Raw genomic sequence first — 22,783 nt, forward strand, 5'->3', positions numbered from 1 at the left:
AGGACTCCCAGAGTTCATCAAGATCCTTTGTGTTCATCTTTAATGCCTCCTCCTTCATATTACCCCAGACATGCTCAATAATGTTCATGTCTGGCAACTGGGCTGGCCAATTCTGGAGCACCTTGACCTTCTTTGCTTTCAGGAGCTTTGATGTGGAGGCTGAAGTATGAGAAGGAGCGCTATCCTGCTGAAGAATTTGCCCTCTCCTGTGGTTTGTAATGTCATGGGCAGCACAAATGTCTTGATACCTCAGGCTGTTGATGTTGCCATCCACTCAGCAGATCTCTCGCCATACTGAATGTAACCCCAAACCATGATTTTTCTATCATCAAACTTGACTGATTTCTCTGAGAATCTTGGCTCCATGTGGGTTCCAGTAGGTCTTCTGCAGTTCAACAGACGATTCATCAGAAAAATCTCCCTTCTGCCACTTTTCCAAATGATCAACTAGAAGTCCAGTTAATATTTGTTGCTCTTACAACTGGGATCGATGACAAGACTTTCGTCAGGTAGTGTAGTGTGTATTTACTGTCACTGATATGATGTGGATATGAATGATTGTTGTTTTTCCACAGGTGATTAAAGAGCCTCCACCTCCTCCTCCTCCAGAACCTGTGAGTTACATCTTCATCTTTATTAAATAAGCTTTACAAACAAACTGGGCAGATGAAGGGACAAATAGTTTTGGTAGTCTCAAAGGTGTTGGGAGTCTTCTGAAAACATAAATAATAATAATAATAATAATAATATTAATAATAATAAATTGTATATATAAATCACAGCTGGAAAAATTGCAGAGGTTAGCTAGGTTTTGGTGTTATAATGGATCCATCTGATGGCACCTAAATGTTCTCATCCAGATACTCAAGTGTCTTCAGTCACTTTTTGCTTATATTTGTTTAAATATTTTCCCAGAGGTGGGTTGCAGCTGGAAGGGCATCTGCTCCGTAAAACATGTGCAGATAAGTTGGCGGTTCATTCCGCTGTGGCGACCCCAGATTAATAAAGGGACTAAGCCGAAAAGAAAATGAATGAATGAATATTTAAATATTTATTTTATATAATGGGAAAATTATTCAAATGTTAAACAATACAAAAATACAATAAACAAAACAAAAAACAAAATTTTAAATGTTAATAATATTATTGTTATATTAGAAAACTTTATTAGTTTATTAGAAAAGTTTATTAGTTTGTAGCATTGTTTCATTAAGTAAACATTTTACCCAAATATTTATATTGTAAGTATTAATTCCTAATAATACTGATAAAAGTAATGATTATTACTTTTTTGATATGATTATTTCGAGGAAGTTTTTTCCTCGCTGCTGTCGCCACTAGCTTGCATGGTTCGGGATCTGTAGAGGGATTTGCTCTTCAATATTTGGACTCTCAGTAGTGATTATTAAACCACACTGAACTGAGCTAAACTGAACTGAATTTAAACACTACAAACTGAACTACACTGTTCCAGTTTACTATGATCTTCTATGTGAAGCTGCTTTGATACAATACATTGTAAATGCGCTATACAAATAAAGGTGAATTGAATTGAATTATGAATTGTTTATTAGTATTATTAATATTAATGCTATACATATTGTTAATAATATAATATAATAATATACAAATGTAGACAACAATAGAACTAGTGTGGTGTGTTTTTGCAATATTAGAAAAGATACAGCGAATGTCTCATCCTACTTACACTACTCAGTAGTGTGCACTCGACAGTGTGCACTGTTTAGTGAAGTCAGCCAGGTTGATTTTGTAAGTAACTTGCAGAAGAACTAAACAGTCTGTTTTTTAGGAGTCTGATGATGAAGACGGGATGCCCAAGAAGAAATGGCCCACGGTGGACGCTTCATATTACGGCGGTCGAGGGGTCGGAGGAATTAAACGAATGGAGGTGAGATTACTCAAAGAAGGAGAAAGAAATCTGAGATTGGTGGTAAAACTGATACAGTGCAATTATTACAAGAGTATACTATTAATAAATAATAATCACCTATGCAATTTGACCTATATGTTTCAAAAAAGTGCTCCTCACCAAGGCTACTCATATTTCATTAGAAACAATTGCATATGAATAAAATCTATTAAATGAGACTATTTGAATTGAATATTAGCAAAGTTATCATATTTGTTACACCGCCAGCATAATGTGTAAGCCATGAAGAAGTGTTTGTACAACAAAACACAGGCGGTATAAAACTGATAATAATCAAATGACCCTTGAATATGTTCAGAAATAGAGCTTTAGTACAAATGGAGCACTTACGAACAGATATTTCAACGTTTAAATCAGCCCCAGAAATAATCTGCATGTAAGTTACTCTCGACTACGCAGACCGAAAGTAAAACTAAACTGAATACAGAGCAGTGCATTAAATGTCCAGTAGGTCAAAACCAGAAGTGGTGATATGCGACTACACAACAATGATAGTGATTCAAAAATATATATTTTGTTGGGCTGAATCCAAGCGGCAACCTCCCGCTCTCCCTCATGAAGCTAATACGGAAGTAACTGAAACTGCAATTCATCGAAATTCAGCTAGTCCTGGCTTCATAATAGAGCACATTTCTATTGAGCCCACTTTAAAAATGGCCAACTTTACAGCAGAAAAAAAAGGTGTTTACAGCCTGCTACAAAGAACGATTTTGGTTCATATATCTAATATTACCCTTCATGACAACTGTGAGGGGGGTGAATTTTTGTATAACTCATCCGTTTCATTTATATTAGGTTTTAATAAGTCTGCATAATTAAGGGCGTGGCCACTTGAGTGACAGCTGTAGGTCTCGTTGGTCGCCATCACTTCTCCTCAGCTGATTCCGGCTGATTAGCTGCTGAACTTGGCATATTCATCGTATTTTTGTTTTGTTTTATGTGGCTTTACACAATCAGTTGCCTTTTGGAATTATTTCCAACAATTATCAGATGATATGGCATGCTGTATTCACTTAATTGTACTCACAAACCATTCACGTGCCCTCCATTTCCCAGGTGAGTGAAATTATATACTTATATACCATATCCATAAATGTATATCCATAAATGTATAAATATATAAATATAAATATAAATATCTCGCGTAGTATTTCTCCCTTATCTAAGCTGCGTCCCAAATGGCACAAATGTATATCCATAAATGGTCAGAACACAAACGAGTCGCAGGTAATGAAGTATTAAGCGCTTCTCCCTAAGGAAATCACGTCTAAGCAAATTTCTCACGCTCCGCCTCTTTGCCCTTGTTTGGTATCCTCCGGTCAGTGAGATGACGGGTGGACAAAATGTCGACAGTTGGCCACGCCTACTGGTAGCTTCTTTGCACCAGTGCATATTCATTGCACTGATTCATTTACTTGAACTGTACATACCCACAGCACATGGACATTTGTAATTTGTAATTATGTTTATCTATCTGCCACTCCTGATTATTAATAGCATCCTGTACATATATTCATTTATGCAAATCTCTGTTCATAGCTAATACAACCTGTATATAATGTTGATAGTACATCCATCTGTAAATATCACCATAGTTTTTCTATAACTGCACTTTATAACTTATACCTGTATCCTGCACTTGCTGCTGTTGCACTGCTGGTTAGACCTAAACTGCATTTCATTGCCTTGTACTTGTACATGTGTAATGACAATAAAGTTGAATCTAATCTAATCTAAAAATTTTGGGTTCTTCAGAAACCTATTGGTGATGTCACGGATACTACGTCCATATCTTTTACAGTCTATGGCTGAATCTCATTAGATTTTTGACATCAGTTGCAGGCCGGAGAGAGGAGGGGGACCCTAAACGGCCGCCAGTTTTAGACCCCTGCTGTAAAGTCTTGCCTTAATAAATCTGATTCTGATTTCAGTCTGAAAGATTAGATTTTAGTTAGACCTATAATTATTTTAAAAAAGTTATTCCAAGTTTCTGAAAGTGACCCAAAGTAAAACCTATCCTGCAGCTCAGTTTGATCAGAAATGATGTGTTGTTGTTGCTGTGTGCAGGTTCGCTGGGGAGGCAAAGGCTCGACCGAGGAGGGAGCGAAGCTGGAGAAACCCAAAAACGCCGTCATAAAGATGCCAGAGCAGGAGTTTGAACCCTTTGAACCCAAGCCCAGAAAATCAGACCACAGGAAGCCGACTCAGAACAGGAAGTGGTACTCGCCCATCAGGGTAAAGACGCTTCATCACCGTCGCTACTGTTTATTGATGTTGGTTGCAAGCTTAATTGAGTCCAGCGTTTAACAGCACGTTTCCCCTGTTTAGGGTAAACTGGATGCCATATTGGCTCTTTTCCGGCGTGGATATGATCAGGTTTCACTCATGAGGCCGCAGCCAGGAGATCATGTGAGTATTTGGTTCTAGAATATTCCATTTTGGGGGTGGCACAGTGGCTCAGTGGTTGGCACTGTCGCCACACAGCAAGAAAGTCGCTGGTTCGAGTCCTGGCTGGCCCAGTCAGCATTTCTGTGTGGAGTTTGTATGTTCTCACCGTGTTGGCGTGGGTTTCCTCTGGGTGCTCCGGTTTCGCCCAGTCTAAACACATGCGCAATAGGGGAATTGAATAAACTAAATTGACCGTAGTGTATGAGTGTGAATGTGAGAGTGTATGGGTGTTTCCCAGTACTGGGTTGTGGCTGGAAGGACATCTGCTGTGTAAAACATATGCTGGAATAGTTGGCGGTTCATTCTGCTGTGGTGACCTCTGAAATAGAGACTAAGTCGAAGGAAAATGAATGGATGAATTATTCCTTGTGATGCGGTGGCGCAGTAGGTAGTGCTGTCGCCTCACAGCAAGAAGATCAATGGTTCAAGCCTCGGCTGGTTCAGTTGACGTTGAAATGTGGAGTTTGCATGTTCTCCCCACTTTCGCGTGGGTATCCTCCGGGTGCTCCAGTTTCCCCCACAGTCCCAAAAAAAATAGTTGTTATTACACTTGTAGCATATGCTTTATCCGCAGTGTGATAAAATACATTTATCTGATGTGCCAGGCATTTGTGTCGCATACAAAGCTTGTTTATCTAAATTTGACCAATCAGATGAGACTTTGCTTTCTTTAGTCCTCCATGCCAGGTAGATGCTGTTATGCTATTGGCTAGAGCAGCACAAAAGTGAATCTAGAACCTCAAAGCAGAGAGCTGAAAATAAATACTAATAGCAGGACCAGAAACCAGCGAGGGAAATGACAACAACATATACGACTCTTAATAGCTGCTGAGATTTTCAGTCATTCATAGGTTAAAGTCTGTTTACAACTTGACAGTTTTTATTTTTTAGCTAGAATTAGATTTACCCGGTGTGGTCTTCTGCTGCTGTAGCTCATCCGCCTCAAGGTTGGACGTGTTGTGTGTTCAGAGATGCTCTTCTGCAGACCTCGGTTGTAACGAGTGGTTATTTGAGTTACTGTTGCCTTTCTATCAGCTGGAACCAGTCTGGCCATTCTCCTCTGACCTCTGGCATCAACAAGGCATTTGCGCTCACAGAACTGCCGCTCACTGGATATTTCCTCTTTTTCAGACCATTCTCTGTAAACCCTAGAGATGGCTGTGCGTAATCAACAGTAGATCAGCAGTTTCTGAAATACTCAGACCAGCCCGTCAGACACCAACAACCATGCCACGTTCAAAGTTACTTAAATCCCCTTTCTTCCCCATTTTGATGTTCAGTTTGAACTACAGCAGAGCGTCTTGACCATGTCTACATGCCTAACTGTATTGAGTTGCTGCCATGTGATTGGCTGATTAGAAATTAGCGTTAACAAGCAGTTGGACAGGCGTACCTAATAAAGTGGCCAGTGAGCATAGGTTGTGAAAAGTGTCCTCCAGCAACTGACTGTCTGTCCAGCCTCCAGCGAAGTTCTTTCAAGGTGTTTGGACCTCATAAATCCATGTTGTGTGGATTTCTTGACTCATTCCTCTTGGCCTCGGCCAGACATTCACTTCCCTTTCATTTGTCAGACCAGCCTGACGCCGCCAAGAAACTTCATAGGCACAGTTTGCCACCTGCATCAAATCAGTAGCCATAAAACCAAATTAAACACATTTTCCAGACAGATAGTCTGCTTTTTAAAGGCCAGGCTCGGCGGACACATGGTTTGACTTGGTCGATGTCAGGTTATCGGCTCTGTTGGATCATCATGATTTAGTCTGAATGCATCTTCAACGCAGCTGTTTTCATCCTGCTCATGAAAGATGAACAATCTCCAGGTGCTGGCTGGTACTGACACACATTTCAGGATTTTGACTCACAGGTTTACAATTTCATTTAGTTCTGGTCTTGATTGGGTTTGATTAAAGTGAAGTTTTACAAACTAATTTCGAGAGTTCACACTTAGATATTGTTTGACAAATGTTAGCAGGTTTGGCATGCTGTCCCGGGAGAGAACCCTGAGCTCGGAGATAGTTGAGCCCAGGGCTCCCGCCTGGTCGATAGAGCATGTAAGGGGAGTACGAGATCGGGTGGTCCTCGAGAGCTCCCTGTGGTAAAGGAAGAAAGGGGGAGAAGGGGTGGATGGGGGGTTTCTATATATATATATATATATATATATATATATATATATATATATATATATATATATATATATATATATATATATATATATATATATATGCATTTAAGTCTATAGACAATATAGACTTATATATTTTTTATATTTCTAAAAATTCAATTTAATTTTTAAGCATTTTGTTTTATGAGATGATAACTGACGTTTTAATGCCCACATCGGAGCCATAATTATTCACACATGCACACATTGAGAATACCGAGAATCTTGATGCAGAATAGGTTGGAGGACATGTTATAAAAAAATTATATAAGCCTAAATATAAAATATGATTCAATAGATCAAAAAAATTTCATGAGGCCAAATGTTTTATTTATTTATTTTTACGTACGCTCATCCGCTCTCCGCGCGTCTATATTTGAAACGATGAACTTGAGCTCATGGTGATAACTTATGCATGATTAGGTTGAAGTGCTTCTCACAAGCAGTTAGAAACGGACAAACGTGCTAGTGAAGCATAAAAAAAAGTAACTTAAGTTGTACACCCTAAGCCGAAGGAAAATGAATGAATGAATCTTCAATTAAAGTTGGCCTGATCTTCATCCACAATATTGTTCATCACGCCCACTCTTACCGTTAGTTTGCTACTAAAGAATGATGCGCAAAAAGAAAGCCTCGCCCCCAACATCAGTTTCAGGTCATCAAAATCAATGACATTGGAAATCCATGATGTGCATCCGCCAAATTCAGCAGTGTGACTCGTTAAGCGACTCATACTCTGTGCACACACTGCTTTTCATCACGTTTTTGAACTCGCATGGTTTTAATAGCCTCGAGCGAAAGGTTGCATGACGCAAAGTTTCTTAGCGGAGGACTTTTTTTTTCACCTCCTCGTCCTGTAATGGCCTGGGCCTCTGCGCTGCGGTTTGTGACGAGAGGCCTGAAAAATGCCCAGACTGACTCTTTTCTCTCTCATTCTTTCTGTGCATGGAAAACAAATGAACTGGGCATTATTTCCTGTCTGAAATGGCTTTAAGAGGGCATTAAATGCATCCAGCGGCGCTTCTACACTGAAAAAAAAAAGATTAATTGAATATACTCAATTTTTTTAAGGTAAGTGGTTGCAAAAATTTTGATAGGCTGAATATAAACAAACAAATTAAGTTGAACATTACTACATTTAATTAATTTGTTTAAATTCAGCCCACATAAACTGTTTGCAACCAATTACCTTTAAAAAAAAAAGGAGTAAATCCAATTAATAATTTTTGTCAGTGCATCGCTGCAATGCAGAACAAGGCGATACTTTTCTGAGCTTCGTCCTTTTGCATAATCCAATTTTACTCATTCTTTTCTTTTCTATAATTATTTTTAGGGGTTTTTACATTTATTGATAGGACAGTGGAGATGTACAGACAGGAAAGCGTGGAGAGCAGAGATAGTAGGAGGATTAGCAAAGAATCTCGAGCCGATAATTGAACTCGGGTCACTGCGAGTACCTTGGTGCTATGCGTCGACGCCAGTGGTGGGACAAGCGAGGCTTCACGAAACACTGAAACAGTCAAAGCAAATGTGTCGAAGCTTCGAAACGTTTCGAAACCCATCTGTGACACCAACAGTGACACCTAGTGGTCATTTTTATGTATTGCTCAGGAACAACATCAGCAAAGAAACAGTTATGCAATCCCCACGCTGTAGGTTTCGAGTGATTTAGTGGAGCGGTTGGAGATCCTGACTAGCATGCAGAGAATATTGGTTTGACTCCAAGGTGATGCAGCTGTAGATGTTAGTTATTAAAAGCTCTGTTCTAGTAACGTGATTTGTTTTAACATTGGTCTGACATCCGAATGAGCACTTTGTGAATAAATATGTCTTGTTTTGGTCATAAAAAAATGAACATCATTAAAATACAAGTCGTACAAGTAGGTTGCACAAGTCGGGATTCGAACTCGTGCCATTTGCAGCACAGTTACTCTGTGCACACCTTTTGGTACACACTCACGGACCACTAGGCTACATAAGATGAGTCAAATGCAGATTCGCCAGGTCTTGAAATGCTTCTTGAATTGCTTTAGTCACATGACCTGTGTGTTTCGAAACACTTTGGTCACGTGATCTGTGTGTTTCGAATCACCTTAGTCATATGATCTGGGTGTTTGGGATCATGCTTCGGTGCAGTGTTTGAAACACTTGCGCTTCGGGATCACGACACTGTGTCAAAACATCAGTTTCCCGTCAGCCATCCCTAGTCGATGCACTAACCACTAGGCTATTGGCGCCAACTTTTTTTCATTCTTAACTAATCACTTTCCCTCTTTCTGTGCTTTCCTCTTACCTTCACTCAGAAAATTCTTTGTTGCTTGTTCAAACTACTTATTTAAAATGAGTTGAAATGAGTTTTTCTTTGAGACAACTTAAATGTCTTATGTTTAATGCACTTATATTTGTAAAAACTATTAAGTTAATCGATGTGTTGGGACACATGTTGGGAAACCCATCATTTTTCACAGTGTTTGAGTGCAAACGGGCGATTTTTAATGTTGAATTCCTTTGGTTGAGTTCATGCGCGAGCATATGTTTGTCTGACTACTATATCATTATCTCTCCTCTGTCTGTTTTTCTCATTTGTGCCCTGGTTAAGAGTTCAGTCCCATAATGCTCACGGATCAGCTTTCCGTTGCCTGTCTCTTGACGTTAAAGCATTCGGGGGGGTTTTTTTCCTTGCACAGCGACTGAACACTCTGGTGGAGGTTTGACAATGAGCTCATGTCCAAAAACCACCACATCAAACATCTGCGAAAGCGTCCTGAGACTGACTTCAGACTGCTTTATGACCCCCGATGGGTCGTTTTGGTGCTTTGGTGTTGGGGAAGGACTGAAAAAAAAACAAACACCTACTTCACCACTCATTATGGGCCCTTAAATATGAGTTGACATTAAAGTCACTTGAAATGAGACTCATAATTCGTTTGACTCTTAATGTGACGTTTGTGGAATTGTAGAGCAAGAGCTGGAGTTTGCTCATCGGGAATTGGTTAGATGGTGAAAATGTCACGATATATGAATGGTGGTTGAAAGAGATGGGTTAAAATGAAAGAAAATGCATCATCCTAAACACACATGTATGAATTATTCACAAAAAGACTAGGAGTATTAATTACACTATAAGATCTGCTGGGTTCCACACAATTGATTTGACAACATGAATTAATTAAGTTAACTTGTTAGTTTTTACAAATTTAAGTGGACTGAACATAAAACAATTAAGTTGTCCCCAAATAACGCTAAAAAGTGTGTTGTTAAATAAGGAGTTTGATCAAACAGCAAGCGTCATTTTTTGGAGTGTATTAAAGGTGCAGTATGTAAACCACCAGATCCTGCTATCTACGCTTGAGTCACTGGGCGTCGCAGGCACTGTTATTCAATGGTTCAGTTCTTACCTCTCGGACAGGTCATTCAGGGTGTCGTGGAGGGGAGAGGTGTCCAACCTACAGCATTTAAACACTGGGGTACCTCAGGGCTCTGTTCTTGGGCCACTTCTCTTCTCTATCTACATGGCATCTTTAGGAACAGTTATCCAGAAACATGGTTTTTCCTACCACTGCTATGCTGATGACACCCAGCTATACCTCTCCTTTCACCCTGATGATCCCTCGGTTCCAGCTCGCATTTCAGCCTGCCTGTCAGACATTTCACTCTGGATGAAAGATCATCATCTCCAGCTTAACCTCACGAAAACGGAAATGCTTGAAGTTTCTGCCAACCCGACTCTTCACCATAACTTTTCAATCCAGATGGATAGAGCAACCATCACTGCATCCAAAATGGTAAAAAGCCTTGGAGTAAAGATTGATGACCAACTAAACTTCTCTGAGCACATTTCTAGAACTGCTCGATCTTGCAGATTCGCACTCTACAACATCAGAAAGGTCCGACCCTTCCTATCTGAACATACAGCTCAACTCATTGTTCAAGCTCTTGTTCTCTCCAAACTGGACTATTGCAACCCTCTGCTAGCCGGGCTACCAGCTAGTTCTATCAAACCTCTTCAGCTGCTTCAGAACGCAGCAGCACGAGTGGTCTTTGATGAACCCAAAAGAGCACATGTCACTCCGCTACTCACCCGTTTGCACTGGCTGCCAGTTGCTGCCCGCATCAAATTCAAAGTTCTGATGTTTGCTTACAAAGCGACCTCTGGCTTTGCTCCTTCGTATCTGCTCTCACTTCTGCAGATATATGTGCCCTCCAGAAACTTGCGTTCTGTGAATGAACGTCGCCTCGTTGTTCCATCCCAAAGAGGGAAGAAATCACTTTCCCGAACTCTCGCATTCAATCTGCCCAGTTGGTGGAATGAACTCCCTAACTACATCAGAACAGCAGAGTCACTTGCTGTTATCAAGAAACGACTAAAAACGCAACTGTTTAGTCTCCACTTTCCTTCCTAATCTGCAACTGCCTCTCTGGCTATACCACTAACTGTGCCCTCTCTCTCTCTCTCTCTCTCAAAAAAATAAATAAATAAATAAATAAATTTTTACTAATGTTTTGCTTCTTAGACTTTACACACCTGAAACTTGTCTATAGCACTTGTTCACTGCTGCTCTTATAGTTGTGTAAATTGCTTCCTTGTCCTCATTTGTAAGTCGCTTTGGATAAAAGCGTCTGCTAAATGACTAAATGTAAATGTAAATGTAAGTTTGACACCCAGTGGTTGAACTAGGTATTTCAGGCCTGGATCAAAACAAATGCAAGCGCAGGTTGCCAGATTGAGGACAGAAGCGAGTGATTTAAACCGTGCTCTAAATAAAAGCAACGACACCTGATAGAAGGGATATTTTAATATTAACAAGAGTTTGTGTCCTAACCAACACCTCCAATTGATATTTTTAGAGACGGCTTCTATTTCTCACAGCTGATCGACAGAAAACTGACAATGATCACTCAGGTACACCTCATGTGCTCTATTCAGTGTTAATTGCTAATAATGCGAGTTTGAGTCCATTTTACATGACAATTATTGCCATATACTGAAAGCAGCAGCAGATAAATAAAATAAACCGTTTGAAATTGAACTTTACAACTAAACACATATGAGTGATTCAGCATCTACATTTACTAATGTTAAAGAGGGTTAATATGTATTAATTAGATTATAAACATTACCATTTCATGAGTGAGTGCATATTCTGTGCTTCTGAATGGCTGTATTTAAATTTCTGTCGTGTTTCGTCTGGTGTAAACAGCCAAATTCCTCATCACTGCGTATTTCATCACGTAGCGTGTTGTTAGGACACGCGGTTACAATGTAACCTGCTCACCTAATGTTTACGCTCGTAATATTTATATAATTTGCTAATTAATAACCTCATGCAGAACTGAATCTGCATCTCACTTCAGAGTCTGAGCCTGCGACTGTCCAGCGGAGGTCTCATTTCAGTGACAGAGACGCAAGCTTTCAGAGCTTTTCTGAATGATTGAATGAAATACGCTGTTTTCCAGCAAGGGAGTGCTGAAATATAATTGGCTAAACTGGCATTGGGCAGGTTAAAAGGACCAAAACAAAGACAGCGTTCCAGCACAGAAAACACACATTGTCAAAGCAGAGTATCTGACTCCAGCATTGTTTTTCAGATGTTCACTTGGCATGTTTCTGATATATCTGCAAACATATGATGGTATTTTTATGCTTTAGAAGAGTCCAAAACTAACATACAGCACCTTTAAGTAAAGAGCATTCATTCATTCATTTTCTTTTCGGCTTAGTCCCTTTATTAATCCGGGGTCACCACAGAGGAATGAACCGCCAACTTATCCAGCACATGTTTTACACAGCGGATGCTCTTCCAGCTGCAACTAAGTAAAGATCATGTTCAATAAAAACCATTAATAAATCAAAACTTAATTTCTGATTAGTAATCTACATCACTAAGAACTCCCCCAGACACCAATGGAAAGCTTATTTATTTATTCATTTCCAAAATTGACCCTAATGACTTGTTTTTTGTTTATATTCATGGTCACATATGAAAATAATTTGAAATGTTCATATTTTGGTGGATTTCCGTGCAGTGTATCGTGCAGATCAAAATTAGAGAACGACTGATAAACATCGGATTTACTCCAGACAAAATGTAAACCTTCATAGTTCACATTTTAAAGAAGTTGGGGCAGTAGCATGCTAGCAGAGTGTTTTGTCAGAGTCAGAGCGATTGAGAAAGATTACAACCAAAATCTTGCAGTAAGTCTCTTCCACACTTTGCTGACTGGGTTTATTGGCCAGAACTTTGCTGCCATGGATTTTGTAGAGATGTTTAATCAGGTTTAGATCCAGACTCTAGACTGCCACTTCAGAATCAGAATCAGTTTTATTGCCAAGTGTGCTTCACACACACAAGGAATTTGTTTTGGCTACAGAAGCTTTCAGTGTACATAAAGTGACAACACAAAATAAATATGAAAAAAAAAAGATAAACATTAAACAGATGCGGTTAGTCAAGAAACCTGGATGTTGAGTTGTATGTACAGATTGTTATAAATATACAGGTTATAAGGTGCTGTGTACAAGTGTGAATGTAGACGGTATTGCATTGTATATTGATATAAGGTGCTGTGTACAAGTGCGTATGAGAAAGTATTGCACATATTTATTGCACAGTAGGGGAATATTTAACTGTTCATAAGGTAGACAGCCTGAGGAAAGAGACTTTTCCTGTGTCTGGCTGTTTTTGTGCTTGGTGCTCTGAAGCGCCGACCAGACGGTAACAGTTCGAACAGGTAGTGTGCTGGGTGTGAGGAGTCCAGAGTGATTTTGCGAGCCCTTTTACTCACTCTGGAAGAGTACAGTTCTTGAAGTGTAGGAAGGGTTGTGCCAGTGATTCGTTCAGCAGTCCGGACTATTCGCTGTAGTCTACGGAGGTCAGTTTTGGCAGACGGTGATTGAAGTGCAGAGGATGGATTGGATGACAGCTGAGTAGAACTGTACGAGCAGCTTCTGTGGCAGGTTGAACTTCCTCAGCTGACGAAGGAAGTACAGTCTCTGCTGGGCTTTCTTCACAATAGAGTCTATATGAATGTCCCACTTCAGATCCTGAGAGATGGTGGTGCCCAGAAACCTGAATGACTCTTCTGCAGCCACAGTGCTGTTCATGATGGTGATTGGGGGGAGTGCAGGGGGGTTTCTCCTGAAGTCCACTATCATCTCCACTGTTTTGAGCGTGTTCAGCTCCAGGTTGTTGTATCATTATTTCAGTGTTTTTAACTGTTTCAATATGTGACAAGCTTCATTGTTCTGCATAAAAATCCTAATTAAAACATATCTTCCCAATGAATCTGGGTAATCAGGATGCGTTAGAACTGCTTGGACTATTAGGAATGGTCTAGAACTTAGAATTTTCCCATAGACTGTGACACTTTGCGAAGGGTATGAACATTTTGGATATGCCAATTTTCATTCAAATGCTAATAAAAGCATATTAGAAATATTTTTTCCCCACAATGATGCCTCTTGTACATTATCTTATTATCTTTCGGAAGAGGCCCGTGTCATTTCCTTGCTGGTTGAATAAAAGTTACTTTATGTCATAATTAAAATATAAAATATTGTAATGCATGTCATTGAAATGACCATATATGATTTTTTTTTTTTTTGCCCAATAAGGGGTTAAAAAATAAACAGATTTATTTTGAACTACATTTATTACACAAACTATGCAAAGTGTATTAGTGTAAATATATATTTAGGTGGCTTTTCTCTTTCAAAGGCAGTTTGGCACTTCTTCAGAGCAGGGTTTGGGGTTATGGAGGACTTGCAGAGTCTTTCCATGATGCATAATTTACAATTCAGGGTGATTTCATCTGCGGTTTTCACAAAGCTTCGGCCAGATCCTACACGAGTGAACTGAATAAAAGATGCGGCTCAGATTTGGGCGTCATTGCTGCATATTCTGGAAAATAAGACAAAGCAATGCTTGCGTATTGGAAAGTGTCCACCTTCAACAGAGCACATTACCTCAGCGCTGTTTCTCTTCTTGTTTTCTCCTCGGGGTCGATGTAAAACATCCCCCAAAGCATGGTATTTCCTCCTCCGCCTTTCACTCACTTCTGCGCACACTTTTTGGGTTCAGTCTTTTTCCAGTTTGATGATGAATGTAATAATGCAATAATAATCCTTCTGGACCCAAATCAATTAAGCTGTCTGAAGTGGGCTTTGGAGCAGTTTTCTGTCCACAAAATGCTTCTCAGCAAAGGCCGATCTGCTCTTTTGACTCTTAATGCTGATGAAGGTTTGATCATACTGGGCTTTCAGTCCACATTCTCTTAAGCAGGACATACATAGAGCATTTCTTAATTATTTTTTTACAAGAACATACTGTATGTAAAAATATATTGCAATATAGAGTTCCTGTGAATCCCTTTTTTTTAAGATTTATTTTTGGCCTTTTTGCCTTTATTAAGTTGATAGGACAGTGTTTCAGACAGGAAGCGAGGTGGGAGAGAGAGAGGGCATAGGGACAGGAAATGTCCTTGAGCCGGGATTTGAACTCGGGACGCCCTGAAGTGGTACTGCACTAACCACTAGGCTATTGCGCCAACCTGTGACTCTTATTTTTCAAATATTTCCCAGATGACGTTCAACAGAGCAAGGAATTTTTCACAGTATTTCCTATAATATTTTCTTCTTCTGGAAAAAGTCTTATTTGTTTTATTTTGGCAGCTTTTCATTTTTTAAAATCATTTTAAGGTCAATATTATTAACCCCCTGAAGCAATATTTGTTTTTTGATTGTCTCCAGAACAAACCAATGTTATACAATGACTTGCCTAATCACCCTAACTTGCCTAATTAACCTAGTTAAGCCTTTAAATGTCACTTTAAGCTGAATACTAGTATCTTGAAAAATATCTACTAAACTATTATGTACTGTCATCATGGCAAAGATAAAATAAATCAGTTATTATTAGATAAATATATTGTTATTATTAGAAATTAGTTATTAAAACTATTATGTTTAGAAATATATAAACATTTATATGCCGGAGTAGTTGGCAGTTCATTTCGCTGTGGCGACCCCTGAAAAATAAGGGACTAATCTAAAGGAAAATGAATGAATGTTTTGCTTGTTTTAAGGAAAACTCACTTAATTTTGACTTATTATTTCTGAAAACAAGACAATAATTTTTGCTTGTCTAGAAATAGCTTCTTGATTTAAGATTTTTCTGATATTTGTATTAGAAACACATTGTAAAAAAAATTCCTACATGTTGTTCCAACACAAATCGATTGAATTAATTAAATCTTTTTTTTTTTTACAAATTTAAGTGGATTGAACATAAAACAATTAAGTTGTCCAAAAAAAAAACTTGAGAATTGTGTTGATTCAGCTCATTTTAAATAAGAAGTTTTAACAAACAGCAAAAGTAAGTTTTGGAGTGTACATTGTAAAAAAAATGTTGAGTTCCACTCAATCGATTTGTGTTGGGACAACATGAAGGAATTAAGTTAACTTACTTGTTTTTACAGATTTAAGTGAATTGAACATTAAACAATTAAGTTGTTGTAAAAAAAGGTAGTTTGAATAAGTAGTTAAATAAGTAGTTTGAACAAACAGCAAACATCATTGTTGTTTTGAGTGTACGATAAAAAAGTAAGTAAAAGTAAAAGCTTTTTTTTTTTTTTTGCAGTGAGGAATCAATTCTCAGAATCAAATTTGTTGTTTCCAGAATGTCCACTGTAAAAAATAGTGTTCATTCATGTTGTCCCAACACAAATCGATTAAGTTAACTAACAAATTTAAGTGGGGTGAACGTAAAACAATTAAGTTGTCCCCAAAAAAAATCTGTAATTGTGTTGTTTCAGCTCGTTTTAAATAAGTAGTTTGTACAAGCAAGAAAAAGTGTTGAATCAGGAAACACCCCTACAGAACACTTCATTGGCATTTGTCCTGTTTTCTCCTCAGGGTCGGTGTGTCAATTTTACATGGGTGAAAGAAGATTTATTCATTTAATTTGCATTCATCATTCATTTGCTAACTTTTTAGAGCTTCCAGAATCATGCAGGGAAAAAAAGTCTAAAATGAGCAGTGGTAGATGCTATGATATGTATTCCATTGATTGAAATCAATTGATTCCTGAACGCTGAATCAAAAGCAGCCGCTTGATGACTTCATTCCCATTTGTCCAGTTTTCTCCTCAGGGTCGGTGTATCAACTTTACACGGGTGAAAGAAGATTTATTCATTTAATTTGCATTCATCATTCATTTGCTAACTTTTTAGAGCTTCCAGAATCATGCAGGGAAAAAAAGTCTAAAATGAGCAGTGGTAGATGCTATGATATGTATTCCATTGATTGAAATCAATTGATTCCTGAACGCTGAATCAAAAGCAGCCGCTTGATGTCCTCATTCCCATTTCTCCTGTTTTCTCTTCTCAGGGTCGTTGTATCAACTTTACACGGGTGAAAGAAGAAGCGGCCAAAGCTCAGAGTCCTCCTCCACCTCCACCAGACTATCAGCCGGTTGCCAGTCCCATCACAACTCCTCCAAACAGCCCGCCTCCGAGAGGTCCACCGCTGCCCCAGCCTCCACCCGGCCCACCGCCCGCCCGCCTGCCACCCGGACCACCTGGACCCCCTCCAGCACGCGCGCCGCCCAGCCTTGACAGCAAACCCTGAGACACATCCAGCCTCCAGCGCCATCCAGAAAAAAAAAACATGGTATTTATGGGTCAGGTTCCATTAGAGAGTGGAGTGTAGTTTGTTGCTGGACAGCAAAAACAAATGTACGAAAACAAAAAGAAATGTTGTGACAAAAAATTCAACTACTGAGTTTTCCATTTCCATAGTGCTCCCTTTTTTTCTTTTTAAATCAAGGCTGGACAAATTGTAGTAATTATTCCGATTGCATTCATTTGCAAATCTTCCAGAATCATGCAGAAAAAGGGTCCAAAATGAGCAGCGCTAGATGCTTCGATAATATTGTAGAGCATCTTTGATTTCTTGTTTTATTTTGATCAGAATCATTGTGTTGAGTCATATATTTACAGTTGCAGGTTTTCTCAGGTGAGTCTCTGACCCTGTATGAAGTGTCTGAGTCAATGTGACCAAAGAGGAAAGAAAGCAAGAAATCACAGCATGATGTAGGATGAATGCAAGTGATGAATGTGTAAAGGCATTTCTTTTACTGTAGATTTGCAACTAACGTCTTAGTATGTCACGAGTTCCTTCGTTTAGGTAAATCCCATGAGCAGGATTTGTCTCAAATCACTCGGTTGCTGAATTTCGACAGATTTTGGAAGGTGCTAAAAGTTGGATTCAAGAATGGCTTTGAATTTACTTATAGATTTACATCTTACAAACACATGTGCTGGATACTCTTCATCCCAAAATGAAAAGGGAAAAAGGTCACACTTTAAGGTCCTATTAGTTCAGTGTTTCTCAACCACGTTCCTGGACGACCACCAGCTCTGTACGTTTGCCATGTTTCCTTAACCAAACACACCTGATTCAGATCATCAGCTCATTAGCAGAGACTGAAAGACCTGTAATGGGTGTAACAGACAAAGGAGACATCCAAACAACATAGGCTCATTCTGAAAACGTAGCCCTATATACTTTTCTGGAGAGCGCGAATTATGTAGCCAGAAGTACGTATGGCTGGATTTTGTTTTTGAAACGAACGCTACGGGGCGGTATGACGCCATTCCTTTTCGTGCTAGCAGCTCTGTATGGACGGCTTTAGCGCTGTTAGCAGTTTGTCCAGTGGCTTGCAGCGTATGTTGGCAGACTTGAGATGCAGAGACGAGCAGAGTTCGAGTCTGGTGAAGAACGGTTCCAAAAGCAGGTAACACAACATGGGTGAGAATGTGGTAAAAATCAGGGGGCTTTTCTTTTTCTGGACTGCATTTCAAAACATTGGGTTTAGGGAAGTGGAGGGCGCTAGTCAATCGGTGCTTTTTAAAACACTATTAGTTGGGTTTAGTGAAAGGGGCGGGTGGGGGTATTGATTGGTCAGTCAGTTAGTCAGTCAGTCGTCAGCGGCCTCTGGTGGATTTACGCTAGAAGAGCAGGCGCGAATGGCACTCGTGAGAAAAATCTGAGATCTCAAAAAGCGTACACAGTGGCCTCTGGTTAATTCGCGAAAACAAAAACTGCAAAAAACGTATATCCTGGTACGTATTTGGCGCTCTCTAGAAATGTATATAGGGGTACATTTTCTAAATGAGCCTGGGTTGTATCCAAAACATGCAGTTTTGGTGAACCTCCAGGTACATGGTTGAGAAACACTGCATTAGTTAATGTTAGTGAATGTATTTACTGACATGAACAAAAAATGAACAAGCATTTATTATTGCATTGTTAAAATGTAAGTGCTTGTCATTAACTGATCTTACCAAAGATGAATAAATACAGTAATAAATGTATTGTTCATTTATGTTAATAAATAAATTAATAGCATTAACTAACAGAACCTTACTGTACTTTTACAAAAAAAATAAATATATTTTTGTATAAAGACAATGAACCCTGTTTTAAGGACCATTTAGATTGTTCATTGTGGCTTTTTTCTAGTGACAAATAAACAAACGTCTCATTACTGTAATGCATCAAGTTTATTATTATTATTATTATTATTATTATTATTTTGTAATTACCATTATTTTTAATGGTGTTTTATGTTAGATTGTCATCCTTGCAATCTGAACGACTAAATGATTGGTAATGAAATGTATTAACAGTGCAAGATTAATGCAGTGTTTTCATTGATATTTAATGTTAACACATAACTGTAATACACTAAAAAAGGCATATTACAGACCTGATAATCGAATGAAACTGCATACATTATCCCAGGCTATTTCAAACTATTTGGATGGGGGATGCTGTATTGTCTAAGTAACGCATTTTACACTAGTATTACATATAAATAAAGACTTGATATTGCATATTGCATTACAGTAATGAGAATAACTTCAATGTTCCTACAAATAAGTTTTTTTCTTTAAAGGAGACCTGTTATGTCCATATTTACAAGAATAAAATAAGTCTCTGATGTCCCAAGAGTTTGAGTGTGAAGTTTCAGCTTAAAATGCTCACAGATAAGGCTTTATAACTGTCTGAAACTGCCCCTTTTAGGCTTTGATCCTAATTGTGGCGTTTTGGTGACTGTCGCTTTAAATTCAAATGAGATTGTGCGCTTTTCAGAAGAGGGCGGAGCTACAAACACCTGTGTGTCAGCTTAGTGGCAGATTCACAAGAGTAGCATCCTATGCTAATGAGGGAGAGATGGTCACTAGTGGGCGGGGCTTTCCCCTCTGATGACACGTACAAAGGGAGAATGCCAATCAAAGTGTTTCTGCAGACTGTTTCTATCAAGTCTGATTATAAAAAGGAGAATTAACTCAATTTTACCATTAGAGGTTGATTATATTCACACACAACTGTGTTTAAACCCCTTATAAAAGTGATTTTGGCATAATAGGTCCCCTTTAAGTTATCTTTATTGTTTTCTGTCTTATGATCCAGGAATGTACTAGCAGGTTTAAGGGGATCAAGGTTGTTTATTGTAAAGGTTGAACCTCTAAATACAAAGTCCGGTCAGTTCTCTGTATTCCGCAACTATACTGTACGTATGTTGATATTCATCTTGTTTCCTTAGCATTTCAACATCAAACATAAACATATTGCAACTGCAGGGCAGTTCACAGCATTTAATTTATTATCCCCATGCCTGAAGGAAGGTACTTGAATATGACAAGGTGTCAAACCAGGACACTGTGCATGAAACCAAAAACATTAAAATGAAAAAAAATAATAATCACTTAGCCTCAGATAACAGCCAGTGCCTTCTGTGTGTTTGTTTTGTTTATGTTTAAACCTTCCTTCCTTTTATACGTCATTCAAATATGATACGGTAGCACTGTATTTCATAAAAGATGCATGATTTTTCCCAATCTGGTTTCCTCAAAGAGAACAAGTGCTCAGCTGTGAACAAGCAAAAACTCCACGGTTTATTCAGACGAGATATAACGCAAGCTATTTTACAGTACGATGCTATTTAGTTTGTTTTATTCGCTTGTGCCGACCATTTGAAACATTGTGACCTGTACTATTCCACACCAAAACGTTGATACCAGAGTTATAAATCACAATTGTATTGTGTTATGATGTAGTGCGTGTATTAACAACGATACTGATGCATCTATTGAAAGGCTCGTAAAGTTGAATACTTTTTTTCACAGTATTAATAAAGGCCGATTTCAAGCTTGTACCGCCTCGGTCTGATTATTGTGTGATCACAAGACCCTCACTGAGAATGAATTAAGTGCCTAAAGCTTCTTTTGTGGTCTTTGGAAATTGTTGTGTGTGTTGCAATGCAAAACTTTCAGCGCTGTTGTGATAATGTATGTGACCATACATAATCTGCTCTGGGTCTCGCAGTAAAGACTGCACAAATCTCGTCCTTATGACATTTAGTCTGTAATCCATGGGAAATTAAAGTGAGCTGTGGGGTGAGCCTCTAGATGTTGATGGAACAAGGAATTTCCTAAGTGGAAACACAGAGGATGATGGAAGAACAAGGAGCTGGTAATGAAGGGACCTGAATCAAGGCCTTGCACAGACTTTGGTATATACTGAAGTTATCTATCTGATATTATGTGGTTTAAACAGAAAACAGTGTAGAGCTGTTGTTTTTTTGGGGCCTATGATTAAAATTAATTAACCAAAAATCTCTTTAAATTAGTAGCAAGCACAACTTAAAGGTTATTACATTATTTAAAATGTAAATCTATTACATTATTTAGAAATTATTGAAAATATATATATTATTATGGTTTCTGATCATTTTTGATTGCAAACAAAATGAATGTGACAATTCATCCTTTTTTTATATCTCAGTTAATGTTTCATTTCAAGTATTTATTATTAATTTATTATGCATGATAGAAAGGGACCCCTTAAAACTAACAATACTGACTTTAAAAAGTAAAGGCTTGCATGGATTTGAGTGCATAACATTACAAATAGATTACAGTTCATTCATTTACTTCAGCTTAGTCCCTTATTCATCAGCGTAAACCACAGCGGAATGAACCGCCAACTTATCCAGCATATGTTTTACACAGCTGATGCCAGCTGCAACCCAGTACTGGGAAACACCCAAACACACTCATACACTATGACCAATTTAGTTCATTCAATTCCCCTATACTGCATATGTTTGGACTGTTGAGGAAACCGGAGCAGCTGGAAAATACACAGAAATGCCAACTGGCCCAGCCGGGACTCGAACCAGCAACTTTCTTGCTGTGAGGAGACAGTGCTAACCACTGAGCCCCTGTGTCGTCCTTCATTATTATTATTATTATTAATATTAATAATGACCAAGCCTCCACTTATGAGTCCATAAAATGTCTGCTTATACTTGTAATGATCATGCATCTAAATCCTGCATAATTTCGGCCTCACTGTATTTTTATCATTGTATGAATATGTCTGTCATAAGACCAATGCCAATACAAAAAAGTCCTCCGCCCACAGTGTTCTCCTCTCTGTGATCAGTCATATATCAGGCTTTTCTCCACCTGTATATCTGAGTCTCAACGTCTGCCCACAGTGCACATGTGCACCACCACACCTCATTCCTGGTGTTCCCACAATTCCACAGTGGAAAACACCTCCTATTGTTTAGCCTGCTCCTGCAGGGGGTTGTGTTCCCACAGTCCTTGTGTGGTTGAATGCTCCACCATCTGCTGATCTATATATATAAACAGGGCTTGGACAATGAAACTGAAAGCCTGGTTTTAGGCCACAATAATTTATTAGTGTGGTGTAGGGCCTCTTTTTTGCTTCTAATACAGCATCAATTCCTCTTGGGAATGACAGATACAAGTCCTGCACAGCGGCCAGAGGGACTTTGAGCCATTCGTCTTGCCATTCTACGTGATGCTGGTCAAGGAAATCGTTTCCTGACTCTCTCCTCCAAAACACCCCAAAGTGCCTCAATAATATATAAATCTGGGTACTGTGTAGGCCATGGGAGATGTTCAACATCACTTTCATGTTCATCAAACCACTCTGTCACCAGTCTTGCTGTGCGTATTTGTGCATTATCATCCTGATACACGGCACCGCCTTCAGGACAATGTTTGACCCATTGGGTCACATGATACTTCAGAATGGTTGGGTAGACCTTGGCAGTGACCCAGCAGCCATCTAGCACAAGTATCGGGCCTGGGGAATGCCATGATATTGCAAACCAACACTACCC

The 22,783-nt window shown here is 38.9% G+C and overlaps 1 protein-coding gene across 1 annotated transcript in view; it reads left to right on the forward strand.

Annotated features, from left to right (window-relative positions):
- Positions 1-20,779, forward strand: part of antxr1c (ANTXR cell adhesion molecule 1c) — a 71,433-nt gene extending 50,654 nt beyond the window's left edge. Inside the window, exons 14-18 of the mRNA XM_056468932.1 lie at positions 576-614; positions 1,811-1,909; positions 4,019-4,186; positions 4,280-4,360; positions 16,948-20,779. Of these exons, the coding sequence (XP_056324907.1) occupies positions 576-614; positions 1,811-1,909; positions 4,019-4,186; positions 4,280-4,360; positions 16,948-17,187 (627 nt within the window). The 3' untranslated portion in view covers positions 17,188-20,779. The remainder of the gene's footprint in view (positions 1-575; positions 615-1,810; positions 1,910-4,018; positions 4,187-4,279; positions 4,361-16,947) is intronic.
- The last annotated feature ends 2,004 nt before the right edge of the window (positions 20,780-22,783 follow it).

Source organism: Danio aesculapii, chromosome 12, assembly GCF_903798145.1.
Source record: "Danio aesculapii chromosome 12, fDanAes4.1, whole genome shotgun sequence".
NCBI lineage: Eukaryota > Metazoa > Chordata > Actinopteri > Cypriniformes > Danionidae > Danio > Danio aesculapii.